The sequence below is a fragment of the Centroberyx gerrardi genome, chromosome 4, assembly GCF_048128805.1.
Source record: "Centroberyx gerrardi isolate f3 chromosome 4, fCenGer3.hap1.cur.20231027, whole genome shotgun sequence".
In the NCBI taxonomy this organism is placed as follows: domain Eukaryota; kingdom Metazoa; phylum Chordata; class Actinopteri; order Beryciformes; family Berycidae; genus Centroberyx; species Centroberyx gerrardi.
Window position 1 is genome coordinate 22,229,277 of NC_136000.1, and position 18,068 is coordinate 22,247,344.

General features: G+C 45.0%; 2 protein-coding genes across 2 annotated transcripts; both read left to right on the top strand.

The window, feature by feature from the left end:
* Positions 1 to 2,565: 2,565 nt before the first annotated feature.
* mlc1 (modulator of VRAC current 1) lies at positions 2,566 to 6,636 on the top strand. The gene is made up of 12 exons (XM_071900374.2): positions 2,566 to 2,656; positions 2,705 to 2,838; positions 3,365 to 3,454; positions 3,669 to 3,722; positions 3,856 to 3,957; positions 4,160 to 4,261; positions 4,433 to 4,504; positions 4,606 to 4,722; positions 4,842 to 4,898; positions 5,599 to 5,721; positions 5,975 to 6,136; positions 6,556 to 6,636. Exons 1-12 carry the CDS (start codon positions 2,566 to 2,568, stop codon positions 6,634 to 6,636), a joined length of 1,185 nt encoding a protein of 394 aa, XP_071756475.1.
* Positions 6,637 to 13,167: 6,531 nt separating this feature from the next.
* panx2 (pannexin 2) lies at positions 13,168 to 17,957 on the top strand. Its single transcript, XM_071900387.2, has 5 exons — positions 13,168 to 13,396; positions 14,974 to 16,088; positions 16,469 to 16,604; positions 16,804 to 16,989; positions 17,641 to 17,957. Exons 1-5 carry the CDS (start codon positions 13,168 to 13,170, stop codon positions 17,955 to 17,957), a joined length of 1,983 nt encoding a protein of 660 aa, XP_071756488.1.
* Positions 17,958 to 18,068: the final 111 nt, after the last annotated feature.

The following is an 18,068-nucleotide window of genomic DNA, read 5'->3' on the forward strand; positions in this document are numbered from 1 at the left end:
GCACTGCTGATCCTCTCCTGCTTCCCAGCCAGACAGACACTGTGTATAGTGCTTGGTAGTCTATAATCTAAAATGACTGTTTGAGATTGCTGGATGATATTTATTTTCAGTTAGTCATCTGTGCCCCAGGCTTTGTGCCAGCCTGTTACAGTGCTACCCAAGTGCCAGCGCCTTTCCCAACATGATCCTGTTATTCATTACTCTTCATGAGAACAAAATGTCAGAAGCATCAGGACACTCAGGGCTTGTTTGCTAGCTGTGTATGAAATTATACATTTTCCCAATCAAATTATTTGAAGGAAAAGATCCAACCCAGACAGTCATTCCGTAATTGTAAAATTTTCCTCTGGAGCCCAGAAAAGATAGAGTAGTTTTTGCTGTAAGATTGAATTCTGTTTGGCTCCCTTAATATGTTCCTTGCATCATCTTTGCAGTCTCAATGAAAAAAAAATACTACTCTTGTAAATACACAGTCCAAAAATTTGCATGTATAGCTATTAACTCCAAGTTAATGATGTCCATGACAACTTAATAGGCTTAATTGTTTCTCTGGTTTAAACATAAAAACATGTTACTGTGAGCAATCATTGCACAGTTGCAATGTACTTTTCTCTCATTAAGTGTGTATGTTATTTGCAGTGTGTGTGTGTGTGTGTGTGTGTGTGTGTTGGGCGGAGACAGAAGAATGGCGAGGGAAGGGGTGACAGCAGTTGTTAAGGAGTCGCCATGGTTACGGCTGCCCAGGAACAATGTTGAGCTAAGAATGTTGCTGCTGTGTGAAAGACTGAATGGAATCCTGAGGTGCACATACATGCTCATGCACTGACAGTACACACACACACACACACACACACACACACACACACACACACACACACACACACACACACACACACACACACACACACACAACAAACAAACAGTGTGGGCTATTCAACCTTTTGGAACTGCATCCAAAAGGATTCCTGTTTGGAGCACTAAAATGATCCACTGTCAGATTAGCTGTGTCAGACAAGAAACCACGTGATTAACCCCACCGAATGTCTCTGTCGCCTCTTTTCTCAAGCCCTGTTGGGCATCTTGATTTACTGGGCTGTGAACTGCAAGTGGAGCACTAAGAAACATGAAGGGAAGTCGCGAGGGGAACTCCACAGGGGGACGCATTCAGCTGTATAACCAAAGCCGATTGTTTGACAGTGTACATGATGCGGTTTTGTGTGGCATTCTGTAGAGGCCGTTGGTCCGTCGCTGCTGCATTTCTCGAGCTATGAAGTGGAATTTCTGAATACGTCACTTTGTGTATTCCCTTTTCTGAATGTCTAGTGTTCTGTGTTGCGAGTGGATCGATGTGCATGTGCATGTATGTGTGCGTGTGTGAGCAAATGGGAGGGTAAAAGGGTGTTTGCCCTACTAACTCTGCCCCCAGAGCGAGCCCCTTCATCCTCCCCCTCTTTGTCATTCACAGGCCGTCTCCCTTTGGCACAGAGTGCGCTGGCAGCACAAGAGCCATGTGTTTTTGTTCCACGCTTTGAACGGCTCGAAAACTTTTTAGAACTGTTTTCTGAGGAACCTCGGGGTAAGGGAGAGAGAGGGAGACAGAGAGAGAGAGTGTGTGGGAGAGTGAGGAGAAAGGGGGTGAAAGAGAGTGGAAGACAGAGGGAGAGAGATGGGGAGTGGAAGGAGCTGTAGACGAAAACAAGCCGCCTTCCATGTGGTGATTTGATCTCAGTTGGTGAAGGATAACTTGTTGGGCAATACCTGGGGGAGATTCTGCTGCAAGAGACACAACAACAGGTGAGTGCGGAAGGAAAATACGGGGAGAGGAAGAGGTTGTTTACAGGAACTTGGCAGAAGAAACGGTGAAAAAGGGGAAGTTGAAACAAGTGGCGTTCTCTTGGCTCGAGGAGACAAAAGGGAGAGGGTTGTTTTTGTGATGCTGCGTGATTCAAGAGCCTAATGACTGATTTTCTTTCAGCGTAATGCAATTTTCATAGATTGTGTTCTTGGATTACCGTGTTGGTACATTCAGATTTCCTTCTAAAATTAACATTTTGAGATCAAACTTACTGGGCCTCTTGATATTATCAACATATTGAGATCAAACTTTCTGGGCCTCTTGATGTTAGTAGCTGTGGAGAAAACACCCTTGATGAAAATGATCACAGATGAAAGAGATATATAAGATAAAAGTTCTAGATTTAGTTTCCCCTCAGCTATAATCATGAAAGTTTTCTATGCACTTGCCTCCCTCTACATGGAGGTCAGAGGTCAGGCTCAGCTGCAGAACAGGTAGGGATTCTGTGTCTTGCTCAAAGACACTTCAGCAGGTCAGATGCTTGCTGACACAGGGCCTGAACCCAGTTCTTCTGGTTCTCTAATCACCAAGCGACCCTGCTGCCAAGTGAACTGCAGCTTCATCCCCTTCCTTTGTAGCTACTTTGCCTATTTGAAATTTCTTGATGCAAGTTAAGCGTCTGAACATCTTCCTTCCCCAGAGGCTAATCCTCAGTCGTGGGTTCCCATCCTGTTGTCGAAGGACGCTGTCACCCGCCGCCCGCTTCGGTGATGCAGCGCGAGGAGCTGTCGGCCAGAGAGGAGTTCACCTACAGCCACATGCCCCCCCTGGAGAGGGGCGGCGGGACGCTGGGACGACGGGGCGACAGGGCGCAGGACAGGGGAGCGGAGAGGAGGCCAGACAGGGGAGTGGAACGTGACAGGCCCGAGCGGGACAGCTACACGGTGGACGTGAGGGCCAGTGACCTGCAGCTGGCCCAGCCGGAGCCCCTAAAGCACCCCTGCTTCAGCTACAGGGCCTGGCTCTACAGTGTCCTCATAGGGGTGAGAGCAGAGGCGCTCAGTTACAAAGGAGGCACACTGCAGGATTTTGGACAGATTTACCTGTTTAGTCCACTACACACAAATTTAAAAGATTGGGGTGAAGGTTTGGATTGGGAGCATCCCAATCTTGAAAATTTGAGTAGGATGGTGACAAGAAATCTTGTTGTGTGCTTCCACATTTAAGAGTCAGGAGAAACATACTCCCATGTGGGATGGTTATATAGCTCACACTGTTCAAACCAATCCAGGAGTTAGAAGATCAGAGGGCTGAAATAGGTGTTGTTCTCTCAGTCATACACTTGACATTCTGTAAATGTATTTTGGAGATTGTTTTTTACATTCAATGCTGAACGAACATGGACTCTGTATAGACTGAGGAGACAGCTGAATAAACTGCCAAAAGGGTAAAGAAGAGGGCGGATGAATATGGAAGGGTATAATTGATGGTGTCGCATTATATCTGTGAGCTGCATGATTTATGTGTGTCTGCATATGTATGTGCATGCATGCGTGTGTGTGTCTTCAGGGCAGTCTGCTTATCACGTCTGGTTTCTCTCTATACCTGGGGAACGTGTTTCCTGTTGCCATGGACTACCTGCGTTGCGCTGCAGGCTCTGTAAGTGACCATCAAGTGTAATCTCAGTATGCTCACATACCGATATTGCACGACTGTATCTTGTTGCTTTTACACACATTAGAATGGACTGTCATGTCAAAACATAGCCACTGGTGCATAATGTCCAAAAGGTATCTGCTAAACAGATAAATGGTTATGCATCAAATCATGTGCTTCATCCGTTTGTCGCCTGTTACTTGTGTATTCTTCACAGGGCGTCCCTGCAGCAATTGCTAGTTTTGCCATCGCTAAGAACAGACACGTTGCAGTAAGTAAGCAACAAACACACCAGTGGCAAACGAGACGTAATTATGTTTTAATGGGTTTTTAATTGAAGTTCCTCAGGGGATTCAAGGCGAGATGCTAACGCAGGTCTTGTGTTTTCTTGTTATTATTTCAAGGTGTCAGATTTCCAGGTGGTGTACGTCTCAACATTCGCCGTGACGACCACCTGCCTGGTTTGGTTTGGTTGTAAACTGGTCCTGAGCCCCTCCGCTGTCAATGTAAATCCATCATAGATCATCTATTAATATAATGCAAACTCTAACTATCCCTTGGTTGTACATAAGCATCAAGTTGTTTCACGGTTTGTCATGCTGTATAGTTTGTACGAAACAAACCATGTTTCTCCCTTTCATTCCTCCACTCTTCCTCTCTGGTCTCTACCACCTTATGTTCTTCTTCCCTGCTTGTCCTCCTGCTCAGATCAACTTTAACCTCATCCTGATGATTTTGCTGGAGGTGTTGATGGCCAGTACTGTCATCCTGTCAGCCCGCTCTGCAGAGGACTGCTGCAGCCATAGGAAGGTGTGTGTGCCTGAGGGTGTGTGTGGATGTAAGTGATTGATTGCCTTTGGTCTTCCAATTGATGTCTCACATATACTCCTCTCTCCCTCCATCCCCTCCCCTCTTTCCCTCCCTCCACCCCACTCTCTTTCATCCAAACTCCTCTCAATCTTTTCTCCTTCCGTCTCCCAGCCGGTGACATATGACAGACCCGTGGTTTTAACCCCTGCCGTTTTCCCCACTCGACTCCTTAAGGCATATTCTGTGAGTAGGGACACGTTTTCGTTTTCAGCTTTAATGCATGAGCTGTTTCTTATAGTCTCCAATATGGCCCGCTATCAGTCACTGAGGATTGTCTCTCATAGGTGATTGAAGTGATAGTGGGAATCTCGGCTGTATTTGGAGGTATTATTGCACTCAACATGGATGCTTTGCTACCCGGGCCCTACCTGTCTGTCACCTTTTTCTGGATCCTTGTGGCAGTAAGTTCTTCTTACCGAAGCCTCCTTTTCATTATGACAGAGAGATTGTGTAACTTATGAGATACTGTCAATCATTGGCTTTACCACATACTTTGTGTCTGATCTTTTATCTGTTGCAGTGTTTCCCTAGTGCTATTGCCAGCCATGTTGTGTCAGAATACCCCAACAGATGTCTGGTGAGCACATCACATTATTTTACTTGTTGCAGCCCCAGTCTTGGCCATTTTTAGTACATTAACAAAGAGCTTCACACATTCTCAAAGGGTGGGAGTGGTGGATGGAAAGTGATATATTTGGAGCTGTCAGACTCTGACATAACTCAAATACTGGTCCATTTTCAAATGTTTACAAAGACCATACAGATCCTCGTGGCTCAGTTGGCTAAGCAAATACCATGTAACTGCTGTTTCCTGGGTTTGAATCCACACAAGGCCCCTTCTCCCACGTCGTCCCAATAAGTGTCAACTGTCCAATAAAGAAGAAAATGCCAAAAATATATATATGAAAAAAAACAAACGTAAACTCTTTAACATACCTTCAATAATCATGTTCGCCTATTACAACCTGTTCTATCAATGGCAATCAGCATTGAAGTGAAAAATGTATTAAATCCAAAGAAATTAATCTAAAGCCAATGGTAAGGGGCTCTTGACACCACAGGTGACGCCAAAGTCAGATTCTGAATGGCGCCTTTAGGTTCTCATTATTTTTAGATAATCTCATTAAGACAGGTGTCTAAGTCCCCGCTGAGGCAGGATAATCTTCATCATTCATTACTAAATCTCTTTTGTAATTCTACAGACTGTGTCTAATCCCTCTCTCTCTCTCCTTGATCCCCAAACTTTTCCTCCTTTCCCCCCCCCTGTTGTCTCCCAGGTGGAGGTGCTGATTGCCATCAGCAGCGTGACGTCCCCCCTGCTCTTCTCAGCCTCCGGCTTCCTCTCCTGCAGCGTGCTCAGCTTTGTGGAGATCTTCCTGCATGATGTACCTACAGCTAAGGTGAATGTACCCCAGGTCTATTATGTGCAGATTTACCAGTGGTACGCAATATGTGTGATTTAAGGATTCTGTCCTGCCTCTGCCTCCATTTCAATTGGAAATACATGACTAGAATTTAGAGAAACTGTCTTATGAGAGATTTCATACAATGTCATCTAATCTTATCCGCATATGTTTGTGTGTTCTTTATGTGTGTGTTCGTCTATGTGCCTGTGTGTGTGTGTGCCTGTGTGTGTGTGTGTGTGCATCCCAGCAATCCTATGACATCCTGCTGCTGATTCTGATGGTGCTGCTGCTGGTGCAGGCAGTTCTGACTCTGGCCACTGTGGTGCACTGTGCCGCCTACAAGAGCCAGCTCCGCATGGGGGCTCCAGAGTGGGACGACAGCATGCAGACCCCATCCCAGTACTCCGAGGTACAGCACATAAAACACATCCGCACACAAATGCACACACATAATGGGGAAAAAACACTAATTCACTGTTTCTCTGTCTCTCTCTCTCTCTCTTTCTCTCTCTCTCTCTCTGTGTCTCTCTCTCCTTTCTCCTATCTCTCTCCATATCCAACAAGAGACTTGTGAGAGTGGAGTATGACAGATTTATTTCCGTTCCGAGGTGTGACACTCGCCAGCTCTAAGTAAATGTCACTGAAGTGTGAGAACATAATATGTATGAGCTGGTCATACAGTAAGAAACATCCAAAAATGACACAATTGCTGCTTAACCTTCTCACATCATTTACGTCAATATTTTATGTCACCCTTCCCCCCTCTGTGTTTCTCCTCTCTCTCCTCTCTCTTTCTCCTTGCTCCCTCTTCCTGTTTCGCTCCCTCAGCAGCACGCACCCAATGGAACACTGCGGGATTTTGACAAAGACAAGGCCTGGAAGGCAGTCGTGGTCCAAATGGCTCAATGAACAGTTTTAAGGGTGTGAGAAGCAGAGGAAGGAGGAATAAACAGCTGTGAGAAAGCTGTGCAACCGGAAGACTACAACCCTGAGACAGAAACGTTAGAACAAAGACAAGAAAAAGGAGTAGAGATTGATTCAGAGAGGATGTGAGAGAGACAGAAAGAGAGAGAGAACGGGAAAAAGGGAGAGAACACAAGAAGCTGCAAAATGAAGAGAGAGAGAGAGGTTGAAAGCTAGGAGTGACATATAAGATGGGATTTTAATTTGGTGAAGATATGTGCATAGATAAAGCTATAAGCACTGTGTTTTTCTCTGATGTCGGGGTTTTGATACTTGCTTTAACAATCTGCTTACTGTAGGTAAGAGTGGGGTAATTTGGGCAGGGGGTAAGTTGAACCACTCCCTGTAGCTTTTAAAGTACAAACAGGATAATTATATTGACATCATATAGGTATAATTAATGAAACGAGTGAGCCAGCGTTCAATAATAAAAAGGATATCTAGTACTTAGGCTCAAACAGGGTTTTGTGATGTCTAGTAATGTTTAACTCAATATGATCTTCCTGTTCTATACAATAAATGTGTTCTTTAAAACCAAATGCATTTTGGATTCCATGGATGATGCAGTTTTGTAAAAAACATTGTCAAATTTGTGATATGAGCTATTTGGGATGGGGCAACTATCAATGCATGAAAATACATCCAAGTATAAATGTTTCAATTTGTGTCCCACTAGTGCATTATCTAAAATGAAAAATTGTAGTTTTTGTAGTTTTCTCAAACGGACATCCTAACACATGGTGGCTAAACTTACCTCTAGCTCTGGCTCAACTTACCCCAACCTTGGGCTCTGATTGTCTGGTCATCCTTTTGAAACAGCAGCATCTATGGGAAACATCCTAAAAAACACATGGTACATGTTGATAAAAACAATGGCACATTTCTTTCCCCACAGATTTTCTTTCTCCATAATATAAAAGTGACTCATCTTACCACTCTCTCCCTTCAATATTTCAATAGCTCATTTCATACTGTGAGCTATATTTTATTCAGTGTTAGGCCTATCTGTGTCTCTTCATGCACAGTAGTCTGGTCAGTGGTCACAGTAGTTTACAATAAAAGAACAAAATATTTTTATTGATGTAAGGCAGTGAAAAAAACTTTATGTTTACTATTAACTGTTTGTGTGCAGCCAGTCTTAACTGCATTTTTGTCTCATTTAGAAAAATAAAATGTTTGATATCAACTGTATGTAAAGATGTGTCTATAGCATTTTATGGCTGGTCATTCCTATTGTGCTTAGTGTTGCGCACTCTACTGATCTATCCAGGTAGATAGACACAAATTATAATAATGTATTATGTAGGCTATTGACAAATCACATTTAAGATTCTTGCATATTCTGACCATATACATGCATTTATGATACAGAAATACACATAGACCGACATCTTATCCCAGGATACATAATGAATATATTTACTGATATTTTTTAACTAGCCTACTACTACTTTTGTACTATTTTTTTTGCCGTATATGTTAGACTGTGCTTTATATAGCCTTATATGGCCACATTATTTTTTTTTTGTATGGGCTTATATGTTTTCAACCTCTGAACATAGGCCTATTGTGTGTTGGTTGGGAGATGAGACTGGTGCTTGTGTCATTGCTCTTCTACTAATTTATTTCATAATTTACTCCCTGCGCTGCCATCAAAAGTCCCTCTGCTCCATTGTTTCAGCACCATGGACAGGAAAGTGGAAACTGCAGAGAACTACATTGATTAGTCAATATGAATCACTGACAATAAAGGTGACCTTTGGCACCCATTCAAAAGAGAAAAGAGAAGAACAAAAGAACAAAATATATGTCACACTCACTTTAGAATAGAATATGCTTATGTTTCTAAATATGCAAAAATTGGCCAAAAAATTGATTTGTACATGCAGATGACATTCATTGTAAATATAGGCTATAAATGTGCAAACACATTTTTGGCCATGGTTTATACGTGTTCAAACATATTTCTGAGCATATTCTGAAGTATATGTGAAATGTATTTTTTCGGCCTGCTGGTTATTTGATTTTCCCACATATTGCATCCTTTCTACCAGAGAGCTGCTGCATCGCATCTCATGACCAAGTCATCTCCACCAGGATCTCTGCGGCGGTGCCGCGGCGGAGACACACACACACACACATAGAGTGAAGAGAGACCCTATATTTGGAAGCAGACGTAGTGAGGAGCGGCTTCCCTAACCGGCGGAAACCGGCTTGAGGAAACTGACTTGTGGCTCAGTCCAGCTGACGAACATCGGGGGCGCGCCATCTTTGCGCGTTCACTGCGCCTTGAAATCGCAGCCAGAGACCCCAGAGGCTGTTGCACTGTGCATGTTTCAACTTCCCAAGCAGTTGCAAAGTGCCCTATATTAGAAGCAGGGATGTAGTGGCAAATAAAAGGCGGGTAAACCATGATCTCTAGTCGGTGGTCATGATTAGGCGATAACATATAAAGAAATAATCAATTATTTCACAAAATTATTATTTTATGCTATTTTTCCCTTAAAAGACTTGCCTTAAAATGCTATCTTCATATAACTTAGATCAGTTTAGCACTACTTACTATATATAAATACTATGGATTTATGTCATAGAAGTTTATTTTACAAAATAAAAGTGGGTAAACTTGGGTTTAGGCGGGTTTACTCTCATCCCCATAGATCATCTCCTCGCTCCTGCTGGCTCCATGCAACAAATAATGCAACTCCGGATAATGCGCGCCACACCCATGAGTCTGATGTGACACATGAGTTTGAATGACAGACATCCTTCCCATTAGGGGTCCCCACATGTCTCCAGACATAACCAAAGACAAACTGCAGCACAACAGTGTTTGTGCCGGTCCCAAATTCATGGATGATGGACAGGCTCATCAGACCTATCAATAGGAAAGTATTTCCGTGTCATTGCCTTGTTAGGTTGCAGACTAAATGAACAGAGGATTTGAATAGCGGTAGGCGATCTTAGACCTGTAGTTACTCACATGCGATCCTGTCCTGGGTTAACGAAAAATATAATAATCCTAAAGTGTGTCTGTGGCACTCAATAGTGAGTTTATAGTGACATCATTTTATCGCCGATGGCATCACTGTAATGTTCCAGTAATATTCCTATAGGGACATATATTTTTTTCTGTGATATATGTAAGGTAAACCTGATTATATGATTAATTATTTTCCTTAATGAAGGCTACAACATAATTTAGTTGTTTTTCCAGCAGCTCTGCGCAGTCACCACCTCTCCTTGTGAATCGCGCGGTCGTAATCCCGTGTTAATTCGGTTAAGGCACGGGGCTAAGAGCGAAGTGATGTGATGAACAATTGAATCCTGATGTATTATCTCATCCCTTGTTTCTGAGGAAGAGGCAGAGCGGGGTGGGGAGGGAGAGGGAGGAGAGGGGAGGGGAGGGGAGGGGAGGAAGCTGGGGAAAAGGCGGAACAAACCGGTGTGCCCGGATACACGCTGTAGCGGCTCGCCCGCACTGCAGATTAACTCTTACTGTGCCGGGAGATGCAGCAAGACATGGTGAGTAAATTATATTATTTCCTCTCCGCATGCACATGGCTCGTTTGGTAGCCGCGAGCGATAGGTCTGCACCGGAGACGGCGCGTGGGTTTTCCGGCGCTTTGTCACCGATGTGGACAGGTAGACAGCTGATGCAGGTATTGAGCATCATTGAGAGTCCGACAGGAGGATCTCCTCTTCTCTCATAGCCTGCACACTCACACACACACACGCAGACGCACACACACACTCACACACTTTAGATGTTTAGCACCTCGTTTCTGCCTGTTATTCGGGAGCTGTCCGCTGCACAGGTGCTGAAACGGCTCATACATTTTTTTTTGTCTGCGGACAGCTGCAAATCACTGCAATGTCTCTGATGAAACTGTGGCTCTCTTGGTTTCGATTGGGCTTTTTTTTCTTCAGTGTCCTGGAGTCACAGACCTGCCAAGTGGAAGCTGTGAGACGCATACTAGTCCAACACGGACTAACTAGGCTATAATGGTGTTCTCACCCTAATGCAAAATCACTATAATGTTTGTATAGGGACTTACAGTCTGTCTGGTACTCAAAAGTGAGGATTTATTGATCTTATTGTACTTTATGATATTTTTCTATCTCCTGTGCTATCAGTGTAATATTCCTTTAAAATATTCATACAGTATTCCTATAGGGACTTACACTGCGCCCTCTTAAAATGTATAATAGGACTACTGTAGTTCTTTTTCATCAGGTCAGACATGGTTTCTGGTTCTTACATCAGCCAGGTAAAGGTCTGAGAACAAGTGTCAGACATCCTGACTGGAAGTTCTGCCCTCTTCATCCGTTACCTAATTCATAATGAACTGGAGTTCTGCTGCCTGGCTCCATCTATTTGTAGCCTGCTGTACTGGCCATAGCCAAGTGGCACACTGTAGTAGTCAGGGAATGTGGGATTCCCTCTCTAAACACTGGTGGCACTGGCCAACTGTGGGGCATAATCTGTTAGGCTGGAACAGTGCCAGTGGCTGACAGTCACCAGTGCAGTGTCTAAAATGTGATACTGCCCCTTTAAGTTGACATTATGTAAAGTTGATTTCTCCTCTGAGCTTCCTTGAGAAAGTCTTTGAGGATTTGGACAAACGTCTCTTGGTTGTCACCAGGCAATGTGTTGACAGAAAACTTCTACTGTATATTTTGTATCCAAGGACATCTTGTCATCTGATTCATGTCTATGTGAAGTAACAGCAATTACTGCTTCGTTTCAGTGATTATATATGCAGCTCTGAATGACATTCAATTATAACCTTTTAAAAGTAATTATCTTCTTATGATGACTGTTTTGATCTTGCTCACCATGCGGGTGAGAGTGCTGCAAGCCATCCCACTGACCAGACTATGCTAATTGTCCCCTGTGCTCATTAAGCTGCGTGGCGAGGTTCCACTCCCCAAGATATTAAGTATACTTCCCACCCCCGGACCAGAGGGCTGGGCTTCTGTGTGAGGGTTTTCATGGACGAGAGGCGTTTCTGCATAACAAGAGAAGACTGAGGGAGTTAAAGAGAGAGAGGGAGGGAGGGAGAGGAGAGGGGAACAGAGCGAGTGAGGGAGAAGGAAAGAAAGAAAGAAAAAAGAGAGAGTGGGGAAGGAAAAGGGTGACGACAGTTGATGGGAAGGGGCGATGTATTTCACACCCCTCACAAAGGACATTCACATAACCTTCATGTGAAATGAGCATGCCGCAGCTAGCTGATTCCCCCCTCGCACTGCACATTAACCAGCAGTTACACACATATGCACACGCATGTACATATGCATGCTTGTGCACACGCACACACACAAACACACACACACACACACACACACACACACACACACACACACACACACACACACATACACCATGACAAGACATCCCACTGGCAGGTGCCTGGGTCCACCTGACATCCCAGTGTGAACATGCTGTTCCATAGAGATAATGACCACCTAGGAGTCCAGTGGGGGGGAGGGAACGAATTTTGCAGTGTCCAAAATAAGGCTACAAATGTCATGGCACCAATATTTAATATAAAATTTGTCAAAATCACTGAGTAACTCCAGAATAAAATCTGTTTTTAATTACTTCTAGGTTAGCATTCTCTCCAGAGTATAAATTTGCCCTTTAGTGTCGTTGTTTGATCAAAGACAACCCCCCCCCCCCCACACACACACACACACACACACACACACACCCACCCCCTTCAGATGTGACCACACTCACACACTCCACTGGCCATTGAGTGAGTATCAGTCGCACACAGCCGCATGATAGAGGAAGATAGGAGGAAGCAGGGAGCTTGCTGAAGAAGGTGCGAGAATTTAAATTCACACTATGGCTCATTTGAAAGCTGGTTGCACTAATGTCTGCATATTTTCCCACAACTGGCATCTTGTAGCTCTCTGTAGTAGGTTACTATGTGTTTTCTTATACTCACTTTATTTATAAAAAAGTACATACTGTACCTTCCTAACAGTGTGTCTGTCTTTCAGGAAAGGACTGGTCAGAGGTTCCCTTGGCCAAAGCTCACATGAATACCCATCAGCCAAGAATCACACTCCCTGAGGATCGCAAGGACGCCTCTTAAACTCAGCTCATTATTCAACCTGCCATACAGAGTGTGGACTGAGGCCAGGCACAGAAGACAGAGGACGAAGCACAGGGATGCGTACAGTAGAGACGGAGTGAAGAGTGTTCTCCTGAACATTATGTCTTTTCCTCTAGCAGAGAGGCGCAGTCAGAAATCGTAGAAAAACCACAGCACTGGAGAAGACAGACCACATGTCCTGGTCCATGTGTGGTGACAGGGGCTGAAGCGGGCCACACATCTTTTGTGTGTGTGTGTGTGTGTGTGCCTGTGTGTATGTGTGTATCTGACTGTGCGGAGGAGTGTTTAACCACAGGAGGGAGCGTCTGGTCTCTCCCCAGCCCAGCGGGGGTCGACGTGTGTGTCCCGGATGCAGAACATCCTTGATCAAAACTTAGACATGGCCACAGCTCTGCTCGCTGGGGAGAAGCTGAAGGAGCTGATCCTGCCGGGCTCGTCTCAGGATGAGAAGGGCGGGGCGCTGGCCGGCCTCATGGTCCAGCTCAAACTGGAGCTGCCCTTCGATCGGGTCGTCACCATAGGGACCGTCATCATCCCCATTCTGCTCGTCACCCTCGTCTTCACAAGGAACTTTGCAGGTGAGGTGTTCAGCCACTAGAGGGGGTTTGTTACCAGAGTAAACAGGCGCCTCTCCAGTATTCAGCTGTAGGACAACACCAAGGATGTCCAAGTTACATCAGCAGCAGCATCTCACTTTGGACTGAGGCACAGTTTGTATAGTTAGACATTTTTGGCACTACCGCCTCAACTTGAAAAATAACTTAGACGCAAACAACAACAGATATGGAACAAAATAGAATTATCCCCTCAAGCACCACAGCTGCATAAAATTACAGAGGAAACACTGCACTGCACTGTCTCCTAGAAAGCAACGGAAACTCATGGACAAACCTCACGTCTGACCACAGACCAGAGAATTACAGTATGTTGAGGAAGTCCATCAAAATGAAACACACCCAGTGGTTTAGTGCAGGCTTAACCATGCAGTGCTTTTGTGTCTTCTGTGTGTGAGAGATCCGTGTGAGACTACAACAGTGAAAAAAGAAGGGTGAGAGGGAGAGCAGGCAGGGAGGGAAAAGGGGAACAATGAAAGGCAAGTGCAAAGGAGGAACAGAGAGGCAGAGCGGGGCTAGAAAGGCTAGAGAGCAGGATTGGCGGAGGGAAAGACAGGAGGGAGACAGGAGGGGAGTGATTATTAGGAGGGGGAAGAGGTAAGTGGTTGGAAGGGAGAGAGGAAGAGATGGGTGGGAGTGATGTTAGCTCACTGCTGAGTCAGGGTGTCTGCAGAGCAACATCAACCAGCTGTGACTGAGCATTTAACTTTAGCACCAGCAGGAAGCCGAGTGTTCATGCAACTTTTTGGCTATTCGCTCTATTGTGTGTTTTTTATGATATATCTAAAGCATGGTCCCACAATTTATGGATGACTGACTACAGATAGCACCCTGTGTGACTATAACAAAGTGTTTGTGTTATTGCTCTCCTCATTACCCATACCAAAAAAAAGGAAATGCTGACTAAATGCACATGTAGGAACTGTTAACTTTCAGAATGTTTTTTTCCCCCAAAATGTTCTTATTTTTATCTGTAATCTCAGACCTACTCAGTACACCGTGTCCCAGATGCTTAGTCCAACACCTATTAAATTGAATTCGCAAGTGGACCTCAGGGCCCAGCTGCAACGCTGAACTACTCAGACCTGTGAAGTTTGTTCCACTGCTGCACTTAATGAGTACAGGACTGATAGAACACAAGTTTGACTGGGGGGAGTGTTTTCACTTCCTCCGTCTGAGCCAGTCAGACAGTCTTATCATTTGAATAAGCAGTGAGAGTATTTTCAAAGACTGTGCAGCTCTTTTTTGCTGTAGAGATGAACGATTCTTAGAGATTCTCTGAGACACTGATGAAAATGAAACAGACTGAAACAGATTCAAGATTCTTTCCAATTTGGATATATTATTGCAGAAGAAATTGCACTCTTTGAACCTTTTGAATGATTATGACTTTTAGAAGGAGGCTTAACATTTAAACTGGAAACATCTTTCTTTCAGCAGATATGCTTAGATTACATTACATTACGAGTCCATTATCTTCCATCATGTTAAAGCAATGTCTGCTTACCTGGACCAATGATTTCCATCTTTATTCTCCTCAGAGGAATCCATATACTGTTACACACCACACAACTTCACCAGAGACCAGGCACTGTATGCAAGAGGCTACTGCTGGACAGAGCTGCGCGATGCTGTACCTGGGGTGGAATCTAACCTCCGGCCTTCACTGTTTGAACACAAGTTCCTGCCCTACGCTCTGTTGGCTTTTGCTGGCATCATGTACATTCCTGCTTTGGGCTGGGAGTTCCTCGCCTCCACGCGGCTCACTTCAGAGCTCAACTTCCTGCTCCACGAGATTGATAATTGCTATCACCGAGCTGCTGAGGGCCGAGCCCCGAAGATCGAGAAGCAGATCCAGTCCAAAGGGCCTGGCATCACCGAACGAGAGAGGAGGGAGATCATAGAGAATGCAGAGAAGGAGAAGAGTCCTGAGCAGAACCTGTTTGAGAAGTATCTGGAGAGACGAGGCCAAAGCAATTTTCTGGCGAAGCTTTACCTGGCACGCCATCTGGCTATTATCTGCCTCAGCTCCATCCCCATCTCCTACCTGAGCGCCTACTATGCCCGCCAGCGGCAGAACGAGTTCACCTGCGCCCTGGGCGAGCCTCCGGACACTAGCAGCTACCAAGAGCTGAAGCTCAGCGTCAACTGTAAGCTGCCCGCTGTGCAGCTGCAGCGCATCATGGCGGCAGTGGACATTGCTCTTCTCTGCACAATGAACCTCATCATCCTGGTTAATTTGCTACATTTGTTTGTGGTGCGCAAGTCCAACTTTGTATTTGACAAGCTGCATAAAGTTGGTATTAAGACACGGCGGCGCTGGCAAAAGTCTCAGTTCTGTGATATCAACATCCTGGCCATGTTCTGCAATGAGAACAGGGACCACATCAAGTCACTCAACCGGCTGGACTTCATCACCAATGAGAGTGACCTCATGTATGACAATGTAGTCCGGCAGCTGTTGGCTGCCCTGGCACAGTCTAACCATGATGCCACACCCACTGTGAGGGACTCTGGGATACAGACCATAGACCCCAACATGGACCCCTCTGTTCTGGGAGTGGGAGAGCTGGGAGGAGAGCCGCTGGTCATCAAACGGCCCCGCAAGAAGATTAAATGGATCCCAACCTCAAATCCTCTTCCTCAACCATTCAAGGTAAGGCAATCACCAGTTTCCATGTCCACACAAATGGATATTTTAGTTGTAATTCATCAACATTCATTCACACATCAGTGACAGCAGCAGCAAAAGACCTAACCTACTGTGCTCAAGAAACAGAGCACCACTTAGTATGGGGAAATGTTCAGTGGAGCACAGCAATTCATATCAACATGTATTGAGATGACTTAGCAGGGTGCTTTCAGTTGAACAGGCCCTTCGCAGGACAAGCCTCTCAGCAAGAGTTGTCAAAAAGTGGTGCTCATTTAGGACTAAAATTTAACTTACTTTGCTTTATTCACTGACATTGGTTATTTGAGCTGTACTTGGAACTATGATATAATGACCTGTTACTGTCTTTTCTGTCCTTTGTAAAGGAACCCCTGACCCTCACACGTTTGGAGAATAGCACCAAGCCTGACAAACCCAAACCGCTCAGGCGAAAAACAGTGGCAGACAACTTCATTGCACCACTTCTGGATACCAAGAGCACACAGCATCCGCCTTCAAAAGGTATACAGCACTGTGAGTGTGAGACAATGAAAAGTTAATTAACAATTCAAAAATAAAGTTGTAATATGATAAAGAATTGATATTTCAGTGTTGGTGAAATGGCACATTTTCTCAACTTAATCACACATCATTTGTCGACCATCTGACTGCTGTTGTGTTCTAAATCCCCTGAAGTCAATCTTTTAAATTTAAATTTTAGATTTAAGTGGGATAGAGAAGAAACATACCCGCAACTTCTCTCTGGACGTCCACCCATACATGCTGACCATTCGTAAGCCCAAGGTGGAGGCCACGATCATAGAACCACTGCCCTCAGAACTCCCCATGGATACAGTGTACATTGAAGGCACACACACTATTGTCCATGTGTCTGCTGCGATTACAGGTAATATCTCTCTCTGCTTCGGGGCAGAATTTATCACCTCGACTTGCCTGGTCCTAAACAGACCCTTTGAATCTTTGACCCAAAGTGTCTTGCTTTGATGTTGCCTATAGTGATTGTGTCACTAAGAACTCTTCTGCCCTCTGTGGGGCATTTATCAGCTAACAGAACAACTCAGCTTGCTTGTGAACAAAAGAATGAACTAGATGTCCCATCCAGCTGTAGTTCACTTACGGCTGAGTTAGGTCCAAACGATGGGCATCAATATTTACATTTGCCACACTGTTGTACATAAGATAAATTCCAAGTGCTTAGTAAATTAATGGCGCTGCTTACCCTCGTTTGAGTGACATATCTGGCAACTAATGAATCCCGACTGAAGCACATTGTTCAGCTCTATCTCAGCTTTCTAGACTGCCACCTTCCAGCTACAGCTAGATGTGAGGTCTAGCTCACTAGGCTACACCTTGGGAGCCAGACATGACAATATTCATCCTCACATTCTCCCTGTGCAATTATTGTTGATGTTTGAAAGAGCACAGGAGATTTCTGAGAGAAGTGAGCCACTTAGGCAGGAGATACGTATGTGTTTGCATTTGAGACTTTGGGTTTCTCTTCCTCTCCCCTTACGGTATTTCATGCTTGTCTCTTCAGAGAAGAAGGTTTGCACTCCGGAATCGACCAACACTGCCTTTTCCACAGTGACCCTGCCCACCACTACATACGTGAATGGCGTCAGCCCCAACCCACCCTCCAGTGAGGACCCCCTCAGCCCCAAGCCCTCCCCTCCCATCAGCGAGCCTCTCACCCAGCCGGAAAACCCAGAGTCTCAGCCGCTACCCTTAACCATAGCCCCTGCACAGCTGCTCAGTATGCATCATACTCTCTTTGAGAAAGACGAGGAAGAGGGAAACCGTAGAGACAGACTGGCAGAGAGACCTGGGGAGCTCATCGCTGCCGGGGAATGTTGAAGAGGAAGAAGAGGAATGCTGAGCAAGTTTCCTCTCTGAATTTGTCCTCCCCAACACGACACTCTGCGCACATGACCGCCATGCCAATCACCTCCTACCAACAGCCACCTC